General features: G+C 46.4%; 1 protein-coding gene and 1 pseudogene across 2 annotated transcripts; one reads left to right on the top strand and one right to left on the bottom strand.

Annotated features, from left to right (window-relative positions):
• Nucleotides 1–1393: 1393 nt before the first annotated feature.
• Nucleotides 1394–7215, bottom strand: FAM111A (FAM111 trypsin like peptidase A). Its single transcript, XM_079967563.1, is given in 4 exon segments — nt 1394–3164; nt 3166–3248; nt 5755–5837; nt 7057–7215. Coding segments are annotated over 3 exon segments (1851 nt in total). The 5' UTR covers nt 5818–5837; nt 7057–7215; the 3' UTR covers nt 1394–1459.
• Nucleotides 7216–17696: 10481 nt separating this feature from the next.
• On the top strand, nt 17697–22070 carry LOC307211140 (macrophage-expressed gene 1 protein pseudogene; annotated as a pseudogene). The gene is made up of 2 exons (XR_013843839.1): nt 17697–17836; nt 19706–22070. The product of XR_013843839.1 is annotated as a macrophage-expressed gene 1 protein pseudogene (transcript).
• The last annotated feature ends 952 nt before the right edge of the window (nt 22071–23022 follow it).

Here is a 23022-nt window from a genome sequence, read left to right on the forward strand (position 1 = left end):
TTTTCTTGTTTAAGTTCCTATTACCGATAATAAACTGAAAGCAACTGAACTTGATTGAGAACACACTGGTTCAAGGAATTCAGAGTCTTATTGATTGAAGCAAAGGACAGAAAGAACCCCAGTAAATCATAAGTGAAACTATGACATAATATATGCAAATTAATTATGCATGCACTCTAAACACTATATAGAAATTATAAAATAATTAACAGCACATTCCAATTCCCCAAGTGTTAAGAAATTCAATGGTATTTTTATTTCCTTTGGATAAGAGATATATAAGCAGAGTGTGAGGGGAGGTTTTAATGAGTGTGTAGCCAATATACATGGCTAAGCAATCATGTAGTAGCCTGGTATTCACCCCTTATTTCAGTTCATTTCACTTCTTTTGTCAACACTTTGTGGCAAGGAAAATGGGTTTATTTCCTTACTTATTTTATCAATACAACACAAATTCTGCTACAATGATTTTCCTAAATCCACACAACCATTTAATCTCACTCATACTCTTTGCACCCTTAACTTATCAACAACCCTGGTAACTGTGGGATATAGGCATGGTTGAAAGCCAGTCAGATAATAGCTACTACATCAAATATATTAATTTGTGGAGTCCACTTGACTCCCTAGTATTCTCCAGAGCTTAGAGCACTGAAACAAGTGGGAAGACAGCTTGAATGCAATTGAACACTGGTGAAGGCTCATCATTTAGCTGACTGATACTTTGCTGGCTCCATTGAATCTTCATCATGCCGCTGACAAAGCTTTTCCAGGTAGTATGGGGCCTTTTACAGTCTAGCACAAAGGAGCTAGCAGAACTGACACTAGCTCGCTGCGATTTGTTTGTGAAGTCTTTTGAGGATAAAAATCACTTGAATCTGCTGGAACCTTGACTCCACTGTTACAGCAGATGAATCTTAAGGGGTGTCCAGAGCAATGTCCTGTTATGTTGGATGAGTTTCAGTTCGTAAGGCTTGAGGATGCGTACAAGGTGCATGGATCTGTCAGGGTGACCACTTGCACTCTAGACCCTTGCCTCTCTTGGCTGATAAAAGCTAGCAGGGAAGAGAAAGCTGGCTGGGTCAGGGAGGTGAAGTGGCAAGGCCATTCCTTAAAAAACCCTTTCTGAATTCAGAAAATCGAAGTAATTATCAGCAAGTTGCCAATCTCCCCTTCTTAGGCAAGGTTCCTGATTGGGTTCTAGACCAGATCCAGGTGCTCTTGGAAGAAACTGACATTCTGTTCTTTCTCTTTTATCTTTCAGAGGCTTTCAATACCATCAACCATGTTATCCTTCTGAGTTGGATGTTCACGTTGGGGTGGGTGGCACTGCTTTGAAATGATATATGATACATGTTTTTAAAAGCGCATGTAATGAAGCGTAACTATTTAATCAATTAATAGGCCCTATATATCTTCCAAATTTCAGACTGAAGGATCATCATAGAACATAGATCTTTTAATCCACATCCATAGGCTCAGCACACACAGTAGCCTCTTCTGTAGCATAAGAAGCCTGTCTGAAAGGACCAATTTCATTGTCATACCAAGATTTATCCTTCTTTTCAATTACTGAGAGGATTGACGTCATCAAATAGCCAAATTCAATTATGCTGCGCTGCTTGGAGTTATTTCCATAAACGTAGCCAGCAGCATGCATTGCAACAAGTTGGCCATCTCTATCAAACACAGGGGAACCTGAAGACCCCCAGAAAAAAGATGTATCATAGGTGAGTACATCAGGATTGTTGAAAACAGGAAAGAAAACTCCTGGATTGAGCATATGGATACAGCTCTTGGGATCATAACCACAGTTGGTGTTGCTGTGTTCTGCCTCATTACCCTGCTGCCAACCATCAAGAGATTCCTTCTGACGCTTACACACAGTGACAACAGAACAGGCATCCAGAGACTTTGTTTCTCCACCTGGGTGACCAATGATGTAAGTAAGCCCATCAAATGGTGGAGGGGAGCATAACTTTACCAAGCCTGCAGGAAGTCTACTTTTGTTTCCATTTTCCTTCAGTTTCAGGATGGCAAAATCAAGAACAACATCATATATTTCAAACCACTCCTCAAGTGAAAAAAAGTCTTCATCTTTGGGGTGGTCGCCTTCATAGGAGAATGTTACATGGGCTGCCTTGCTGATTTTGGATGCCCACTCCTTTTCTTCAATCCCTTCTCCAACAATCGATCTTACCACATGGTGGCAAGTTAGTATGTAGCTATTACACAACACAAAGCAAGTAGCTTCACCCTCCTTTCTGGAAATGCCCCACTTTATGTACCCAACTGACTGACTGAGAGTTGCCTGCTTCTTTAACATCTTAACCGTTATGGCATTGCTTATCTCCTTGCTATAGTTTGCTCTGCACACTTTGAGGGCCTCCCTTTTATGCTCCTGTGCCTCCTTGGTTTTTGCAAAAAAGTTATCCATGATCTCCTTTTGATCCTTTAAGCCAGGATAGAAGCTTAGGAGATCAATTTTAAAATAATGACAGGTTTGGAGCTGCCTCCCATGAGGCACCTGGGGAATCTGTTGGCTATTTGGACCGCCACCAGATTTAGCAGATCTCGTCATTTCCACATAAAAGGTCTTGTCAGATAAATTGTTAACTGAATGAGTGTTAGCTATGGCCTTGCTACCCTCCATCAGTCTCCAGTCTTTTCCCTTTAGCTCAGGCGTGAAACGACCATCACTGCACAGGGCATCTTTTATGGTTTCTCCTTTTGGTGCAAAGACACACAGCTTGCAGTATTCCTTAAGAAGTTGACTGCATCTAATCAACTTATTGTTTTGTGTCGGCTTGGGGTCAATGAAGAACAAAATACATTCCTCCTCCCTGTTTTCATGCTGGCGATACCCTAAGCCAGCAGAGTCCTCAAGTTGCTGAACCTTATAACATTTCATTACACAATGGGAGCCGTCTGGCATATACTTCAGAGGCATCCCCAGATTAATGCAACCCTCAATCCCCTTCTTCCCTATAAGGTAGATCTCTTTGCCCTTGTTTTTCTCCATATGGGTGCAAATATCTTTTGTTGCCTTGAGGGCAGAAAGCACACTGTCATGGAGACTGCCTTTCACCATGTGATCCTTCCCATCACCAGTTAAATTCACAGTGAATTCTCGTTCTTCATCTGTTGATTTCTCACTGCTAGGAAGTTTTTCTTGTAGGATGATTCTTAGGAGTGGGTGCACTTGTAGATCCCACTCTTTCGACACTTGGGCTTGCCTCATTTTCGCACTGTAAAAAAAGGGGGAAGTCAACAAATAATATATTTTCTTTGTGGTTTTCTTTTTTAAAAAACAACATGCTTGCAGATGGTAGCTGCTTACATGTAGACCAGGCATAGGCAAACTTGGCCCTCCAGTTGTTTTGGGACTACAACTCCCATCATCCCTAGCTAACAGGACCAGTGGTCAGGGATGATGGGAATTGTAGTCCCGAAACATCTAGAGGGCCGAGTTTGCCTATGCCTGATGTAGACCATAGCAGGAATACCAGTGAACACACACAAAGAGAAAAGTGGGGAGCTAGGCTGAGGCCTGAAGAATATAGGCGCAGCACTACTGCCAGGCGTGCTCCTGGCAGAATACGGAAACAACAAATATGGTGGCATGGCACCTTCTCTGACTTGATTCCTAATGAGTCACAGTAACTCTGTTGCATTTGCTGCTACTCATGAGTAGCACCATGTTTCCTTTGTGTCCACAGCCAGTTATGCTACAGTTCATCTGGCCCAGAGGCAACAAATGTTACTACATTCCTGGTCCACGCCAGCAAGCTTTCCATAAGTGACCAACAGAAAAGGGTCGTGTATGGGGTTGCCATAGAGCAAGGCTCTCATGTCTTTGAAAACGTCTAGACAAACAATGCAAGTGGCGTAAACATATCAGCACAGGATTGTGGTGAGGAAAGCTATTCTTATTACTCTATTGTGATGCAGCTTTGAAAGGCAAAGGGGGTACTGTGAAAACAAATAGCATACCCTCCAACATTTCTTTGATGAAAATAGGGACAACCTATTTAACAACAACAACAAAAACAACAACATCTGGAGCTTACCACACACATTAAAACATTATAAACATTTTAAAAACTTCCCTATAAAGGGCTGCCTTCTAAAGGTTGTATAGTTTCTTATCTCCTTGGCTCAGGGGTCACATAACTCCATACCCTCCAGCATTTCTGATGAAAATAGGGACACCCTAAGGAAAAGTGGGACATTCCAGGAACAAATCAGAAACTGGGACAGCTTCTGTAAATCCAGGACTGTCCCTGGAAAATAGGGACACTTGGGGGGGTCGGGTCTGAAATAGTTTGACAACCTGATTCCTCTGTGTTGCTTTCAACGTTCATTTCATCATCAGTGCTGTCCAACAGGAGCTTTCACTGCTTATTATTATTTTTTTTACAGTTTCTCTGTGGTAACAAGACTCGTCAGACAAGGACTTTCCCCTCTCTGCTTGCACACAGTAGGAGGGAAACCTATGGCTAAGCTCTAGTTTAGGGATAGGGAATCTTAGGCCTAAGGATCAAATGAGGCCCCCCAAGCCTTTCTGTTTGGCCCTTACCAGGCTACATCCCCTCACCAGGCCTGCTTTGAAATCTTCTTTTAGTATTTTTGCCTGGCTGGAATGAGGTCCAACTTCTGGCAGTTCCCTCACTGCGAGAAGTGAAGTTACAGGGAACCAGGCAGAGGGCCTTTTCGGTGGTGGCGCCCTGTGGAATGCCCTCCCATCAGATGTCAAAGAAATAAACAACTATCTGACTTTTAGAAGACATCTGAAGGCAGCCCTGTTTAGGGAAGTTTTTAATGTTTGGTTGTGTTCGTTTATATTTATAGTCAGTATTTTGGCTAATGCAACTGACCAAACTCCGGAGTACCAAGATTCAATACTAGAACCTTCCTCGGTTTCTAGCACTTAGCAATTTCCATTCATGCAGCAGTCAATAAAAAGGCTAACAGATCTTCATTTGATGGTCTCTGAGTGGGGATTATCTCTACCCTCAGCAGTGCCAGAGCAGGGGACATTACAAATGTTATTCCAGTCCAGGTTAGATTGATTTGCACCCTTGATTACTGACGTTTCTTGCTTGCCTCAATGGAGGATAGAGGGGTGTGTGAGTTTGTGGAGGAACTAGCCAGCTATGCAAAGGTTAAACTTACATTTGATGTTCTGCCTACTTTGGGGCTCCAGACCTGCCTACCACCACCATGTAGCCTTTCAGCTGAACAATGTTCCCCTGCCCTGCTCTGCCTTCAAAAGTAAAAGAAGCAGGTTCTGATCCGCCCTGGTTAGTACTGTTATGCTAGTTAGTGAGTCATGCAGGTGAAATGCATAGGGTGGGTGCTGACGTTTGCTTACTAGTCCAGCAACCAGCAGCCACTGGCAATCACTCAAATGGACACAAGGAAGAGTAGGATGAAAAGGGCAGGGCAAAAAGAGAGCAATCTTGGGATATTAATACCCCAATTTATAGTAAGCATCTAACAGGCCCTGTGTGGTTTTGTTCCTCAGTGCAATGGTGTAGCTTTGCTTTAATCCCTGGACCCAACATAAAAGGGCTGGATGGAAGCGAGGTGATATTTCAATTGTGCACACAAAGGCTATTAAACAGAAGTAGACAGTGGCAGTATTTAAGCAGCAATAATTTCTACAGACAGCAAATAAAAATATTCAGTAACTACCCCTTATGTTCTTTGGAAGATTGAGGTAAGGTAATCCCTCTTCAGAATAAGGCTTACCTTCAGATAAAGCCGGATATCACTCTTTCTTTTAACGGAACTCTTCCTGATATGAGACTCCATGTTTACTCAAGCAGATACAGCTAAGGGGGGAAGTTGTCAGATTCAGAGATCAGTGAATTGGCAGTTATTTGTTCTTTTTAACACTTTATTTAATTTTTTTTAATAAATGGATGATACATGCATCATAACAATGAACAACAGCTGCAACAGCAGCAACAAAAAAAGAACTGTTTGGATCATACTGCTCAGATGTTTACCATATAATACAAACTTCCAGCGTGACCCAGAAACTACAACTAATCCAGAATGCGGCAGCTAGACCGGTGACTGCGAGTGGCCGCCAAGACCATATAACACCAGCCCTGAAAGACCTACATTGGTTACATTGGCTCCCAGTACATTTCTGAGCACAATTCAAAGTGTTGGTGCTGACCTTTAAAGCCCTAAAAGGCCTCGGCACAGTATACCTGAAGGAATGTCTCCACCCCCATCGTTCAGCCTGGACACTGAGTGCTCCAGCACTGGGGGGGGGGCGGAGAGCAGGCGGGGGCATGGCTGGCGTGCGAACTGGGGGCGTGGTGCGCCACCCACAGGGGTGTGTCGCGCATCCTGGGGGCGTGATGTGCTGCATGTGGGGGCGTGGCGCCCAGCACGGGGGGGGGGGGCAGTCGCGATGGCATCCCACTGGGATCGTGTTGTGGGGGGCAGTGCACTCCCCACCTCTTCCTCCGCCAGTGGTCCTGCTCCGAGGGCCTTCTGGTGGTTCCCGCACTGTGAGAAATGAGGTTACAGGGAACCAGGCAGAGGGCCTTCTTGGTAGTGGCCCCCAAAAAAATTAAAAGGAAAAGAACTGGATATACATTTCCGAAATATAAGATAAAAAACAAATAAAATAAAACCTACATACAGCAACAGTGTTTTGTGTTGTGTAGGCTCCTATGATGTAAGTAATGGGCCCTGCCTGCTAGCCTGCTCCCTAAAATATCACTGTTTTGCTCGTTTCTATATATAGGGTGCCTACATTCTGCATGTGCAAATGGCTTTAGATACCTATTAGGTCCATAAATTACCATATGGCATATATTCAACACAAAAAACAGCGATAACTTGTTGTTGACAAAGGACAGCTGGACATACAAAGGGCCCCATTACCTTCAGTAGCTCTTAGGACCTCATCAAACCTAAATCCGGCCCTCAGCGCAATCCAAGCAGATTCCTGGGATTTGGCCAGAAAGTGGGATGGGGGAGGGGTGCGACTCCAAGCCTCACTTGTAGCAGCAGGGAATTACCAGTACTTACCCGAGCTTCCCAGCCCACCCACCGCGCGCTGGCAAGGGGAGTGTAGGAGAGACCGCGCCTTTCACGTCAAAGGGATATCCCGGACCCACAAGGAGCGGGAAAGAAGCCGCCGGCGCCCTTTTTCTCCCCGTTTCAAATTTGGCGGCAAGAACTTCCAGGAAGTCGAAGAGGGGCGGGAGTTACTGGGGCATCGCAGGTTCCTATTGGATTACAGGGCGCGATCCCGGTTCTATTCGAAACACCTCATTTGGTTTCCCATAACCCGCCCAGTGCGTTTCGCTCAATGCGGCGAGGGGGGCGGGTTCGTACGATGCCAGTGGTTTCCAGCCAAGCTGGAATTTTACATAGTAACAGACGGCAGTGAGCCGAGGGGAAAAGATAAAACGCGGAATGCAAGGTAAGAAGACGCTGCGATGCCAAGAAAAGGGAAAGAGCGTCGTCATCCCGAAAAACGAATCAAAAAGTCCTCGTTTTACTATTTGCCTAAGCCCGCCTTGTCATAGGCGACCGTGCTAAATCGGGCGAGATTTGTCTAGGCTTGTAACGCAGCTAAATGGAAGGAGTGTTTGCCGTTACCTCGTCGCCTTTCGCGGGTCGCAGCAGAAGAAGGGGCCGAGGAGATGAGCGATTCCCCCAAAGTACCTGCTTTTTGGATGTCATTGGATACCGCGCTCCAGATCCTGGAGCTGTTGTAGCATCTGATCCCACCTCTAATTCTCTGTCCTACAAAAGCATAAGTCAAATATGAAGAAGAAAATCCAAGTGCTAATGGCAGGAAAATATTTCATGTATTGTTGAAGGAAACAAACCTGTGTGCCCTTATTTACAACGCTTATTTAATACTCTTATAGAACAGAATTAAGGAAAGAACAAGCTAACCACATTAAAATGACACCTTTCCTCCATGAACTTAGGACATTTGGTGACACCCAACAAAGTCATGCCCAGAGTAGACCCATTGAAACCAATGGACCAGCTCTGTTACTAACATTAGATATCACCTGCTATACATAAAGTAGGAGAATCTTATCTTCACAAACCTGAGGGACAGTGGAAGCAGCAATGGATTTATTACTCAAACAATTCCCTAGAAAGCTGTTTTGTTGAATTTGAAACACGCAAGTTGCTTGCTTTTCACGACTTCTGCCTGTAGATGATGCTGTAAAACATCTATTCGCTGTTCTGCATTTGTTTTGTTTGCTTGTTCTCCTTTCTTTGCTATCCTGTAAATAAATCTGAAATTCAGACAAAAAAGTCTTTGTTCAGGGGCAGAGGAATTAAGAGAAATCAATTAAACCCTATCTTATTGATACTAGAAGTGGTGCGAAACCAGGACAGCTGTGCTTGAGAACATAACAAGAGCCCTGCTGGGTCAAAGGACCTTCTAGTCCATCATCCTGTTCTGACAGTGGCCAACTAGTGGGAACCCAGAAGGAGGACTTGAGTATAATAGCACTCTCCCCATTCCTGGTTCCCAGCAACAGGTGTACAGGGGCATAGTGCCTCCAACAGGTGAGATGGTAGCTATTGCCTTTGGGGCAAGAGTGGGGCACGTGGTGGGGCAGAGTTGTGGAGCCACCTGAGCAGTGGCATCATGGGCTCTGTACTCCAACCTGTTGTTGTTATTGCAGATATCATTTATTTTATTTTCTCCTTTTTATATCAAATTCATTCGTAACTGAAAATCAACAAAATACTTTTTTTTAAAGTGTTGCTGATGTCCTATGAACTCATCGATTAGGATTCATTCATTATTCTGCTGAGGTTATTGTATTCCTTTTGGTGACACTGCTGGCTTGGATCTTTCGAAGCAAGAACATCTAACCCATACAGCTGCAGTTGTGCAGATGGGGAGAAAGTGAGAGAGACTAGTGTAGGAATAACGGAGACTACACAAGGTTGGATGCGAGTGAGCTGTGCAGGAGCAAGCTTTGCAGAGCCTCTTTTATTGGCAAAAATCAACATTTGGAAAGCAGTAGTGAAACCACTCTGAACTTTAGCATATTTCCATCTAAGCACATTTCCAGCGTTAGCAAATAAACGTGTCAGCAGGTGCTTCCCTTGAATGTTCCCCCCGATACTTGATTATGTTCCCTGCCATGATCCAGCTAAGCATTATGTCTAGCAAACAATTTGTGAAAGGACAAAAAGGTCAGGGGAAAACCCCTGTTTTCTAGCCAAGAAGGCAAAAGGTCAGGGAAAGCAAGCATAACGCTCCTTGACACACTGTTGCATGTCTGGTGCAAGGTTTGCCTTCACAAAGCGGAGCATTACCTCCACAGACTAGTGTATTTCACAAAGTCTCCTTGCTGAAAGCAGTTTCAGAAGAGTCTGCTCATTCCATCGGTGAAGCCTTGCCATGCACTGATTGGAAAAGCAGGCAGTGCAACCTTGTTCTCCTGGACTCTTGGTCCCTTTGGTATCATTGGCTGGCGTATCTTTCTGGGTTGCCTGGCTGGAATGGTACAGTGTTATGATGGCTCCGGTCCCTCCTGGAGGGATGAACCCAGAAGGTAGTGCTGGGGAGTTTCTGTTCCACCCATGGCCTTTGGCCTATGTGAGATGCCTCCTGGTTCCACTTTGTCTCCCCATGCTCTTTAATATCTATATAAAGCCATTGGAAGAATTATTCCAGAAGGTTGAGCTAACATCCAAACATCTCAAACACCTCTCTTCCTCAACCTACTATTCCCAGAGAGGCTACAGGTAGTTTTTGATAAGATGGAGGTACTGTGGATGAGGGAAACAGCTGGTGGAGAGGTAAAACTGGTACTGGATGGTATTGCATTTCTCTGGGAAGATTTGTTGTGCTGCCTGGGGTTTCTCCTGGTCTTAGGATGTGGGTGGCGCTGTGGTCTACACTACTGAGCCTCTTGGGCTTGCCAATTAGAAGGTTTGAGGTTCAAATCCACACGAATGGGGGTGATCCCTCGTTGCTCTGTTCCAGCTCCTGGCAACCTAGCAGTTTGAAAGCTAAGCGGGAAGGTAAATGGCGTTTCCATGTGCTCTGGTTTCCATCACGGTGTTCCGTTGTGCCAGAAGCAGTTTAGTCATGCTGGCCACGTGACCCAGAAAGCTGTCTGTGGACAAACGCCTGAAGCGAGATGAGCACCGCACCCCATAGTCACCTTTGACTGGACTTAGACATCCAGGAATCCTTTACCTTCACCTTCTCCTGGTCTCAGCACTATCAGCCCAAGGTGCAGGTTACATAGGTGACCAGGAAGCATTTTTGAAAGTTGTTTTGTCTGATTCACCAGCTGTGTCCCATCTGGGCAAAGCAAATCTTGCCCCAGGCATTCATGCTACAATTACATCCAGACTAGACTATTGTAACGTCTTCTGCATGGGGTTGCCTACAGAGATGATCTGGAAGCTTCAGCTACTGTAGAATGCAGCCTTCTGCTTGCTTGAGGGGGAACTGCGGTCAGGGCATAAAATTTGATTCTGCACCAGCTGAGCTAGTTGCTAGAGTGTGCTTCTGACCCCAAGTACAGTGGTACCTCAGGTTAAGTACTTAATTCGTTCCGGAGGTCCATACTTAACCTGAAACTGTTCTTAACCTGAAGCACCACTTTAGCCAATGTGGCCTCCTGCTGCTGCCGCACGGCCGGAGCACAATTTCTGTTCTCATCCTGAAGCAAAGTTCTTAACCTGAAGCACTATTTCTGGGTTAGCGGAGTCTGTAACCTGAAGCGTATGTAACCTGAGGTACCACTGTACTGGTTGTCATCTAATACACAAAAAGGTGCATCACACCACAAAGGGTGGGTTGCTGCCCTTGTCTTTACATGAAAATGAAAATACACACACCCAAACACATGCCACTTTTCCAGTAGGAAAAAGCTGGCTAATGGCATGGTTTATGTAGCCAATGCTTTAATGGGTTATACAAGGGAGAAACAAATTGCCTTTGTGTTCCATGCTGGCAAGCTATTAGGCATTTGTTTCCAGATTGGCTCTTTAGACAAAACTTATGCTCAGCACTGAAACGAGATGCTGTCAGGCCATGGGAGTTATTTTTCATCCAAACAACCTATCTGCTCCAAAATACAAGCTAGATGCCATACAACAGTTTGATTGTTTTGTGGACTTGTGGGAAGCACTTAAAAATGTAATATAACAGCCACACAACTCCCCCTTCCCCCGGTGATAATGTGCTAGAACACGAGACAGGAGCCAAGTCTGCGGTCATGCCATGCTGAGAAGGTCAAGCTGAGTTATAGACGTTGTTTTCCGCCACAGACTCCAACTCAAATTCTGCCCTGTGTAGGGCGTATGGGATGCCTTTTGCAACCCAGTTTGATGTAAATACTGTTGCACATAACATGAGCTCCACAGGGTGAGAGACTCCAGGGGTACAGAGTCTGGTTTCCATGGAATGAAGGTCGTTGGGGACTGTGGTGTCTTTAAGCTATATGGCTTTATTTACACACATATGCCATCTGAGGATAGGATGGAGGAGCTCACATCATTAACACTCCACAGATCTTCCTCCCCAGTAGATTTTCAGGGAGATCCCAGGCCTTAACTTTGAGTCTAGCACAGAGCAAGACAAGCCTCTGTATCTCCAGCCTCCAACAGCAGCCAAAAATTCATACAGCTGCCCTTGGTCTGTGGTTCTCCATCCTAGGATGAGGTGGCATCCAGCCAGTTGAGGTGCGGAAAAGCTTAGCCAATTGTCTCTAGGGCAACCTCTTTGAACATGTACTGTAAATGGCAGTATGTAACTGGTCAGCTTAGGCCTTTAGCTTAAGGTTACCAGACATCCCCGTTTCCCAGGGACAGTCCCCGGATTTACAAATCAGTCCCCATGAAAAGTGTCCCCGGATTCATTGAAAAAAATTCTGGTAACCTTACTTTAGCTTATGAAGAAACTGGTCTGACCAGTTCATCCGGTTGCATCTTATAGATTCTCACCTCACAGATTTGGAAGGGACCTACACTTATCATTTAGATAACCATAGTGGTGAAAATCTGGATCAGCAGACACAATAAAAAAGAGGCTCAGGTGCAATCCTATATTTATGTGGGAGTAAGTACTGTTGAACTCAGTGAGGCTTACTTATGAGTAGGCATGCATAATACTGCACTGTAAAGTTTCCCTTTTGGTGGTCATGAGAACACTCACATATATTTATATACAGATCACCCCAGTGTTAAATCTAAGTAGAACAGTTGCAGGATTTGGATCCTAGACTTTCAAGCAAAAATGTTGTGCCAGGGCATTTTGTCAAGAATTCCAACTTGCAGAACGACTGCACAGTTTGCAGATTCCAGCCTAGAAATAAAAAGCTGAGTTGTCATTAAACAGCATAGTGCAGGAAAGAAGATATCTGCTTCAACGGAATACAGGCCGCTGGGGCTGGAATAGCAGCAGGAACTGTAATCCAAGTAATAAGTTAATGCCAGAGGGGTTAGCTGGCTGAGATTCTGCACCTTGACTTCCCATTGGCTTTTACAACACAGATGTACATAAGAATATCTGTACACCAATTCAGTCCATTAGACACTTGCAGAATACAGATGAGGGCTGAATGCAACAGCTTAAATATGCAGCTCAGGTGAATGGATGAGCAGAAGGCACTGCTGTTGCATGTATTTACAAAGCACCCCTAAAACAATTTGTCCAAATTTCTAATGTGAATTTGTTTTATCAGCTTAAAGAGTTTCCTGGGCAGCTGACAGTCACTACATCTTGTGGCAATGAATCCCATAACTTATATAAGTCTAGTGTGAGAAAGAACTTCCTCATCTATTGCATTCGGTTACAACTAGATAATGCACACAAAATGCTTTGTACCCTTTGCAATGCTACACCAGCCTACTCCAGATATTGTTGGACTCCAACTCCCACCAGCCTGAGGCAGCCCAGCTAATGCTCAAAGATTATTCGAGTTGTAGTCCAAAGCTTCCAGAAGGCACCAGGTTGCAGAAGGCATCATTACTCAATTTTTTAAATTTTAAATATTATTTTCATCCACTTCAGAACCCCTCGGCATTGCAGGAGAATCTGGGGGTAAACTCCCAAGTGCCTAGTCAGTTCAGCAGGCAGAAAACTAGACTTCCACAACACTATCTTATGTATGTCTGGCGTGGGAAACCTCTGGCCCTCCAGATGTTGCTGAACAACAATACCTTTCATCCCTGGACTTTGGCTATGGTGGCTGTCAATCAAGAGTGCACTTAAAAACACAACCACTCTACTGTGGCTGCACCTTGGAGAGAAAGGCTGATAGTAATGGGCAAGCTGAGTCATACACACTACTAATGTTCTCAGTTTGGGGAAGTGGAAAAGCTGTAGAACATCTGTTTTGCATGCTGATGGTCCCATAGGAGCTCAGAGTAGGGCTGGGAATGTCCCCTGTCTGCAGAGGCGGAGCAAGATCAAGTGGTACCTGGTGCAGATTTTTTTTTGTCACCAAAGGCACCTTTGTGCCTTGCCAGCAATGTCTGGCCAAGCGAGCAACAGCTGCGGTGGCGGACCTTGGGAGTTCCCCTTGTTCTGGAGGGGAAAGCGAGCTCCCTAGGGAGTGCACTAGCTGCTAGAAAAGCCAAGGGGGCAAGGGCAAGGGCAGGGGGTGTTGTCCAATGGCAGCAGCTGCCCCTCCCCAACCTTAACCCACAGCCCCCTCCTTCCACATGCCGTCATCGCCTCCCCTCCGTGCCCTCCAGGACCTCCCTTCCCATAGCAAAGGGATGCCCAAGGCTGCAGGCACTTTGAACTGACAGCAATCAGGTGTGACCGTGAAAGGAGGAGAAGCCTGCCTGGAGAGAACATAGGAGACACCACCCACCGGATAATCTAGCCTAGAACTGGCAGGAGGTGGGGTGTGTGGTAAAGGTCTTTAGCTGCAGAGGCAGACCTTACTGTCAAACCCAAGTCTAGCAGCAAGCAGCATGACGCTTCCGGTTTTGTGTGGTATTGTGTGTGTGTGTGTGTGTGTGCGTGCACGTGCACGTGTGCGTGCTTGCTTGCTTAGAGAAGCTCCAAATGAACTGTCTTGGGCTTTTTTCTTGCTCAGAGGGAAGTGGGCCCTTGGTGGTTTCCAGGGAAAAGATGAAGGGATGGAACACACTGGAGTTCCATTGATTTCAGAGGAAACTTAAGTCATGCCTAACATGCCCCAGTGGTTTTAATGGAACCGCAGGTCCACCCCCCGGTCTTCTGTTTTCCCCCTCAGCCAGGACACACAACGGAGACTGGAGGTGGGGGAAAATATGAATTTTGATGAGGGAAAGGCAATGGGGCAGATTTGTCAGGCACACGCAGGCAGAGCTTGAAGACTTTACACAGAGAGGAACCCCATGTGGTTTCCCCACACATCACGTAACAGGCAGGGAGCCAGCTCAGATAGAGAGAAAGACAGCAACCATTTTATTCACTTTTTAAGCACCTGCCAAGATCTCTTCCGCATTTACAGCACCGACCCTTTAAATTTACTTGATAGTCCAGCTGTAAGCGCTGGTCTTCCAGGCAGAATGAAAGGTGCACCCACCGATCTCACTTCCTTCCTCTCCCCTTCCCACCCCCCTCCATTGTCTGCTCGCCTGCCTCTTTCCCCTCCTCTCCCCTGCTGGCCAGCTAGCCTACCTCCTCCAGCCAGGAGCACGGGGCAATGGTACACTGCCCACCCGTGACTCCCAACTTCCCAAACCTACCCTGAGCCTTTGAGGGAAGGGGGGAGCTGTGCCGCTTTGCTGAAGGCCGCCGGCAAAGTGGTGCAGCTCACCCCCTTGCCCTGACAGCTCGGCATAGGCTTGGAAGGTTGGGAGACGCAAGCGGGTGGCGCACCGAATGTCACCCCTCCCTCAGGATGACACCCAGGGCAGACTGCCCCGCCGCACCCCCTTCCTCCACCACTGCCTGTCTGAGACTCTCCTGGAAAGCTGCCGCCAATCAGTGAGGTAAATAGGCAGCTTCCCAGGTTCCTAATTCTATGGGTGCTGGTCCTTTCAAAGTCAACACTACATCATCTGTCCACAAAATGGAGGGGGGAAGGGAAAAAACCAACGGGGGGGGGGGACTCTCCCAAAAGCAGCCCAATTAATATAGAGCATGCTCAGTGAGAATGACTGAACCCTCAGTGACACTGACAAAATTAAACAGCTGCTGTCTTGCTCGGTTGAACCAGGCATGCTCAATACAGCAAAGTTTGCAATAAAAGCCTCCCAAAAGCCCCTGAGTCCAACCTTGTGCACTGAGATAAGTGTCACCTGCGTATACATGTCCTATGTATTATAAGGTTTTTATCACATATGTTTTAATATGCTTCTGAGATTGTTTGATTAACTCTTTCCTTTTTGGCTATAACCTGTATTTGGTTGACCAATAAAGAAAATGTTGTTGTTGACTACTGGGGCAAAAGAAGGGGGGGTGGAAACCAAGGGGGAGGAAGGATAGAACAGAATGTCTTGAAAAGGAGCCCTCCATGCTGCTACCTTTTGTTGCAGCTCCCACTTGGCATTGCAGATACCCTCTTAACACACAGCAATGTGACAAAATCATCCTTGCTTCACACACTGATGATATATAGATAACCTCTGCTAGGCAGGAGTGAGCGAGATTCCCCATTTGAGCATCTGAAGGTGCTCTCCCAGGGAAGCCAGTCCACCGTGACTGATGTTCAGGGATCCCCAGATCAACTTCCAAGGAACTCTAGGGCTCCCTGGAACACAGTTTGAAAACCACGGCCAAAGGCTTGGCAGGCCCTCCAGGCCTGCTGCCCATGTATTTGTTACTTAATCATAGCTAGCTGGGAGGACTGGGAATCCCTGAGTTGGTAGCGGCTCTGTCGCTGCTGCTCAGAAGGATGCCGGCTGATTGCTGCATCTGAAGGGAAATGCTAAATGAGTCACTTAAGTGCTTGCTTCCAGGCTCCGCTGAGGGACTCTTTCAGATTTCCACTGAGGAAATGCTGTCATGTGCATCAGCTTGCAGGCTGAGTACCTCTCTCACACACAAGCACAACCCCATTGGTCACACATTTCCTTGGCAGCGTCTGTCCTTGTAGGCATTTATTTCCCCTCTGGGCAAGCCTTCAATGGCCTTTTCATGGGATGGCAAAATCTAAAAGGCCAGCTCCTCCATCTCCCTGAAGTGGGGATTTCAGCCCTGCTTTAAGATCATCTGCTCCATCCTTGCCCTTGTTTTGCGCATCTCTTTACACTGTGACTTTTCCACAGATGGAGGCAGTAATGTTTCCGAATGCCGGGGGTGTTGGGGTGCTTTTGGACTCAGGTCCTGTTTGCAAGTTTCCCGTTATCTGGTTGGCCATGGTGATAACAGGATGTTGGACTAGATGGACCATTGGCCTGATCCAGCAGGTTATAAGAAAAACTGCTCCCTTTCCCTTATGGGGTATTCCAGAGCCCATATAGCAGGCTTCTTCAACCTCGGCCCTCCAGATGTTTTGAGACTACAATTCCCAGCATCCCTGACCACTGGTCCTGCTAGCTAGGGATCATGGGAGTTGTAGGCCAAAACCATCTGGAGGGCTGAGGTTGAGGAAGCCTGCCATATAGAGTCCTTAAGTGGGTTCCCTATCGGTAGGAGAAAACAGAGGCCAGCCTGGGTATACTGAGAAGCAAAGCGGCTAGTAAGCCTGATCTTTATTAAAGGAACTGTTGGAACAGTGTGCCCACTCACCACACACAGGAGGGAGGAGAACCCCAAACAATGGTGCACAAGCCCATATATAGACTTTTGAAATTGCCCACCCTGTAGTCCAAGACCACCACCCCCAAAAAACATCATTCATACATCACAGAAGGAGGCGGTCTACAGCAGAAAACCTCCCTGCCAGGATACCTGTTCATGGTTACTGATTGCATTGCCTGGGCAGTCTGGCCATTCTTTTGTGATGGTCAGTTCTTCAGTTCCTGAATCCAGGTCACAGGCTCACCCTATTTATACACAAATACGCCCTTAAGACAGGATTTGCAAGCAAAAAGACAAGGGGAAGGCTTTCCCCATTTGCCTCCCTTACTGCAGAGGAATATTTGAAGTCATTGGGAGTGTAAAAATGGCTTCAGGATTGCTCTCCCATACTATTTCAGACACATGGTTCATATATTTGTGTGTATTTATGACATGTTCTTATGACTTCCTAGGTAAAGGGAGTGAATTGCGGGTAGATGAGAGAACTAAATGTGCCCAACAAATTGGGAAAGTAAGAGAGATCTTTGGCATGGAACAGAGATAGGACACTGTGGCCTTGCAGAATCTGACTCTCATCCACCCTAGCCAGCCGGGGACAATAGGAACTGTAATCCAGCAAGGGTGAAGGGCTACAAGTTAGCCATCCCTGTTTCAGAATCTCAAGATTAGAAGGCTGGGATTCCACCCCCTCACTTCTGTTTTTGACACAAAGATGGCAGAATTATGCCCTGGCTACAAGTTGTTTACCTTTCAATAAGGCCTGGAGACATATTCTTGTATCCAACAAAGCCTGGAAATTCCAGAGTTTGGTGGGAGCCAATTCAGGCAAATGCAAACAATATGAAACAGGCTGCAGAAGGGACTTTACACGACAGGTTTCACTTTCCCTTAGCAACATCAGATGACCCATGACTCATCTCACAACAGCCCCCAGAGAGGTGAGCACACCCTCAAGAGGTTTTCCCTCCACCAATGGAACTGGGCAGTTGAAGTTCCTCTTTTCTTTTCTTTTTTTGCTGCCCCTCCCCTGCTTTGCCTGCCCTCTTTGAAAACCTCCAGAAAAGAAAAGGAATTGAGAAAGAGAGAAGCAAGCAGAGGAGCTGGGAAGACACAAATCAGGTAGGCCACAACTTTTTGGGACCTCTAGAGGGGCATCTCTTAGGTAGGCTTTTGGATCATCCGCTGTTTTGCTTTTTCGTGGGTGCAGTTCGGTCCTCTCCTGGCAAATTCATCTTGTGCAGCTGAAGTGGATTTGGTGCTCTTGTGCAGCAAACACACTCTCCCCCCCCCCCCCCCCGCCAGAAAAAAAGAGGACTCTTTTCCTGGATGAACTCTATAAGAAATTGTGCGGGGAAAAGTGTGAGGCAACCATTGCTATACAATATATATAACTTTCACGCAAACAAATCAGAATAAATGCTCAAAAAACAGGTCATTTGGAAGCAACCTTTGGAGAAAGCTCAGGGCCCATACCAGTATTCTGTCAGAAATGGTCCCATCCCTGACTTTTATTTGACATACCCACCTCTCACCAAGCACTGCTTTTCATAAATAGTAACTGGATAGCTCAGTCGGTAGAACATGAGACTCTTCATCTCAGGATCATCCCATATTGTGAAAAAGGTTCCTGCCTTGCCCAGGTTTGAACTATTTGACCCTCTTGGTCCCTTCCAATTCAATGATTAACACAGGGCAAATAGCACCAGGGACAGGCTGGTTTTTCAAGAGAAAAATGTCACAGGCCCTCAATCCTAATTGGAAACAGGCACCCAGGCTGTGAACACACCTCATTTGTAGCTTGACCATTAGGATTTTGCAACAAAAACAATACCATATATATGGGTGTTCCATGTCCCACTGCTGTTGTGAATGGTGATTATTTTGCATGCATTTTATTTATATTTTGATAAATATGATGTCAATAGGTTTTTAACTTCTGATTTTATTGCTATTTTAATGATTTTTGTATTCTGGAAGTTTTTGTTCATTAAACAGTATATAAATCTTGTGAGACAAATGCATTTCAGGTTTTTTAAAAATAAATACTTTATTAGAAAAGAAAGAAGAAATTACACACAAAACAAACTTAAAGAACCAGACATATTTACCATAAGAAATGTTATCTAATGAAAACCTTAGATATATTGAAATATAATAAGAACATAGGAAGAATCCTGCTGGGTCAGGCCAAAGGCCACTCTTGTCATAGAATATATAGAATTGTAGCATTGAAAGGGACCTGGAGTGCCATCTAGTCCAGCCCCCTGCAATGCAGAAATCTCAACTAAAGTATCCTTGACAGAAGGCCATCCAACCGCTGTTTAAAAACCTCGTAAGAAATGAGATTCCACAACCTCCTGAGGGAGACCGTTCCACTGTCAAAGAGCTCGTACTGTCAGAAAGTACTTCCTGGTGTTTAGCTGAAATCTCCTTTCTTGTAATTTGGATCCACTGGTTTGAGTCCTACCCTCCAGAGCAGGAGAAAACAAGTTTGTTCCATCCTCCATATGACAGCCGTTAAGTTATTTGAAGATAGCTATCATATCCCCTCTCAGTCTTCTCTTTTCCAGGCTAAACATACCCAGCTCCTTCAACTGTTCCTCATAAGGTTTGGTTTCCAGACCCTTGATCATCTTGTTGCTCTCCTCTGCACACGTTCCAGCTTGCCAACACCCTTCTTAAATTGTGGCACCCAGAACAGGACACCATATTCCAGATGTGGTCTGACCAAGGCAGAACAGAGTGCAAAATAGTCTCTCATCCAAGGCAGAATAGTGCAGCATCCTCTTCTGACAGTGACCAACCAAATCCCAACAGGAAGCCCACAAGCATAAAGACCTCTTTTAAAAACCTACATTGATATTTTAGCATAGAAGCGGGCAAAAAAGAAACACGAGGCAATTTTCTTGAGGTGAACTGAAGTCCACAAAAACTTTATAAATGTGTTTTGTTTATTAGAGGCTACATGACATGTGTGTTATTTTTCAGGGCTGTGCATGTAAGTGGCCTTTCCCTTTCTCCAACATGGCACTTTGGCTTTGGCCTCTCCTGATTTTCCTGAGGGCAGAAGATGCAGGGGCCCAGGATCCAGTCAGCTTCAAGGCCTGTAAGAGGGATCCTGGCGAGAAAGTGCTGGAGGTGCTGCCAGGGGGTGGCTGGGACAACTTGCGCAACATAGAGATGGGAATGGTGATGAGTCTCAACTACTCCCAGTGCCGGACCACAGAAGATGGCGAATACCTCATTCCCAACGATGTCTTTGTGCTGCCCCTCAAGAAGAGCACAGTGGAACTGCACTCTGAGATCATTCAGGACTGGCAAAACTACACGGATGCCTTTGCCCAGTCTGTCAACACTGACATTTCCTTCCTTCCGGTGCTTAATGGAAAGTTCTCGGATGGCTCCCAGGAGACCAAGGTGCACAATGTCTATGATGAGACAGTCACCACACGGGTGCAGGCTCGGTACCACATCTACTCCGTCAAAGCTCTCCCGTCCATGGCTTTCCACAAGGAGTTTCGCCGTCAGCTTGTGAACATAGGCAACCACTTAGAGAACAAGCAGAGACGGTCTGCTGAGTACCTCGCAGAGCTGCTGGTGCTCAACTACGGCACACACGTCCTCACAGGTTTGGAAGCTGGAGCCAGCCTGATACAGGAGGACCAGGTGAAGCGCAAATTTCTGTTGGAAAAGGCCTCAGAGAAAGCAGGCATCACTGCCTCAGCATCAGTGATTTTTTTCAGCAAGGTGAACGTGGGAATGGGCTTCTCCTCACAGGTCTGGGATAATCTGACTAAGAGCTACATCGACAACACGGTGGATTCCAAGATGGAGGGCTGGGGCAGTGTGCCCTTCTACCCTGGCATCACCCTCCAGAAGTGGCAGGAAGGCATCCCTAACAGCTTAGTGGCCATAGGTAAGTCTGGGAGGCCTCTGCCATTCTTCATAACTCCTGAAGCTTTGCCGGAACTGCCCGAGCCTACCGTTCGGCGCGTGGCCACTGTGGTGGAAAAGGCCATCCTCCTCTACTATGCTGTCAACACCCACCCAGGCTGCCTCAAGCCCGAGTCCAGTAACTTCAACTTCCAGGCCAACGTAGACGACGGGTCGTGCCAAAACCCCAACACAAACTTCACCTTTGGGGGAGTCTTCCAGGAATGCCACAGCGTGTCTGGCAGGGACGCCGAGGAGCTCTGCCAGGCCTACCGGATAAAGAACCCGCTGACAGGCAGCTCTTCTTGCCCAGCTAACTTCTCTGCTGCCCTTCTGCACGGCGAGCAACGCACCGTCAGCAAGCCCAAGACGGAGTGCCACCAGCAGTGCCACACCTGCTACCTTTTCTTCTCCTGCTGCGATACTGTTTGCGGCATCCGCTACTATCCCAGCACAGTGAAGTTTAACGCCTACTGGTGTGCTGCCACGGGCCCTGTCCCCCAAAACTCAGGTTTTCTCTTTGGAGGACTGTACACTACTGGGAACGAGAACCCGGTTACCAGGACCCGTGCCTGCCCGGCCTACTTCTTCCCCCTGGTGCTGTTTGATAATCTGAAGGTGTGTGTCAGCAGCGACTATGAGATGGGATCTCGGTTTGCGGTGCCCTTTGGGGGGTTCTTTAGCTGCCAGTCTGGCAATCCTTTGGCTGGATTACTGAAGGGGCAGAGCCCTGGGGTCCTCCAGGATTTTTTCTACCAGGACTCCCCTACCAAATACCCCATGAAATGCCCAGCTGGGCATAGCCAACACAAGGCCTACTTGAGCGATGGCTGCCAAATCCTCTATTGCTTGCAGGCCGGGACCCTTTTTGCCCAGCAGCTAGCCCCCCTCAAGCTCCCACCCTTCTTGCGTTCTCCCTCCACGAATTCCAGCCTTCCTGACACCATCCTGGTGCAGTCTGACGGGAGCCAAGCCTGGGTGAAAACACATGACAGCGGGAGCTGGAGGCTGGCCAATGCCACTGATAAGAAAGAGATAGCTCTGCTTTTGGACGGGCAGGATCATTCTAAACTCTCAGGGGGCTCCATTGCTGTAATCACAATAACAGTCATTGCTGCTTTGGCCATTACCATGGCTATCGCAGTTTACAAAATCCGGCACTTTAAAAGCAGAGGATACCAGGAGCTGTCAAATGAACCTCTTGTACAGGATAAAGAAAACTACGGAGCCACAGAAACTACTCCAGAACTCAGTGCTGCCTGAGGCAGCTTTTTACCTGGGCTCCAGAAATAAGACACACACTTTAATTGGGGAGTAGGTGCACAGGTAACAGGGGCAGAATCATGACTGGTGGGTGAAAGCAAGCATTAGCATGGATGTGGAACCCTCATCCCACAATAAACACCCACCTGAAAGCACACTGCACTGTGTGGATTGTAAAGATACATTTGATATTACAAAGAGCAGCAAGGGAACCTCTAAACATTGCTGGACTCCCATCAGAGCCAGGTAGCAGGGCCAATGGGCACATGGGGTAAAAAAGAAAAGAAAAAACACCAAACAGGGACGTCACAGGCTCTGCCATCCCTCTGTGAAGAATGGGCAAGGCAAAGCCCTGAGCAGAAACAACATTATAAGGGCCTTGTCAGGTTACTGAGCCTTTTATATATCAGGTTGTTTGACCGTGCTTATGCTTCTTCACTCTCTGGTTGATGTGGGGGTTTTATAGTGGATTTGTTCATATAATAGCGCTTTGCCTCAGTTTTTAAACTGAGCAGCTCATCGTCTCCTAGTACTCTGTTATGAAGTAATGCAACAAATGCACACAAAACACGCCTCTGGGAGCCACCCAAAGCTTCTTTTCCTAATGAAATACATTCCAAGGTTTTAAAAAAGACTTTTACAACTTGGTTGACTGCTTGTTTTATTAGCGTATTCCTATCATTGTGCTAATTCGTGGTGTTGGGAGGAGGGGGCTATTGATTTGGAAGAAGAGATTGCATTGCTCAACACCCCTGCTTGTTCCAGATGGGCAATCCTATCCTTATATCATGGCAAAAACAGTGTTTTGTGGCGCCTTAAAGACTAACAGATTTATCACAGCTTACGCATTTTTGTTGCCTAAAGCCCACTTCATCAGATACATCTGCATTCTAATCCATGAAAAATTACTCCACAATAAACCCATTTGGGCTGAATCCAATGCAGCTGTTCCACTTGCGCAATGGACCTTCCCACTCCTCTTCATGGGCGTAGCCAGGATTTTTGTTAGGGGGAGAACGGGACTTTCGTTAGGTGGGGAGAACCAATGTGATTGGTCAGTTGGTTAAGTATTTCTATTGTTTTGCTTGATAGGGGCAGTTGCCCCCTGC

Source organism: Podarcis cretensis, assembly GCF_951804945.1.
Source record: "Podarcis cretensis genome assembly, chromosome: 1".
NCBI classification, from domain to species: domain Eukaryota; kingdom Metazoa; phylum Chordata; class Lepidosauria; order Squamata; family Lacertidae; genus Podarcis; species Podarcis cretensis.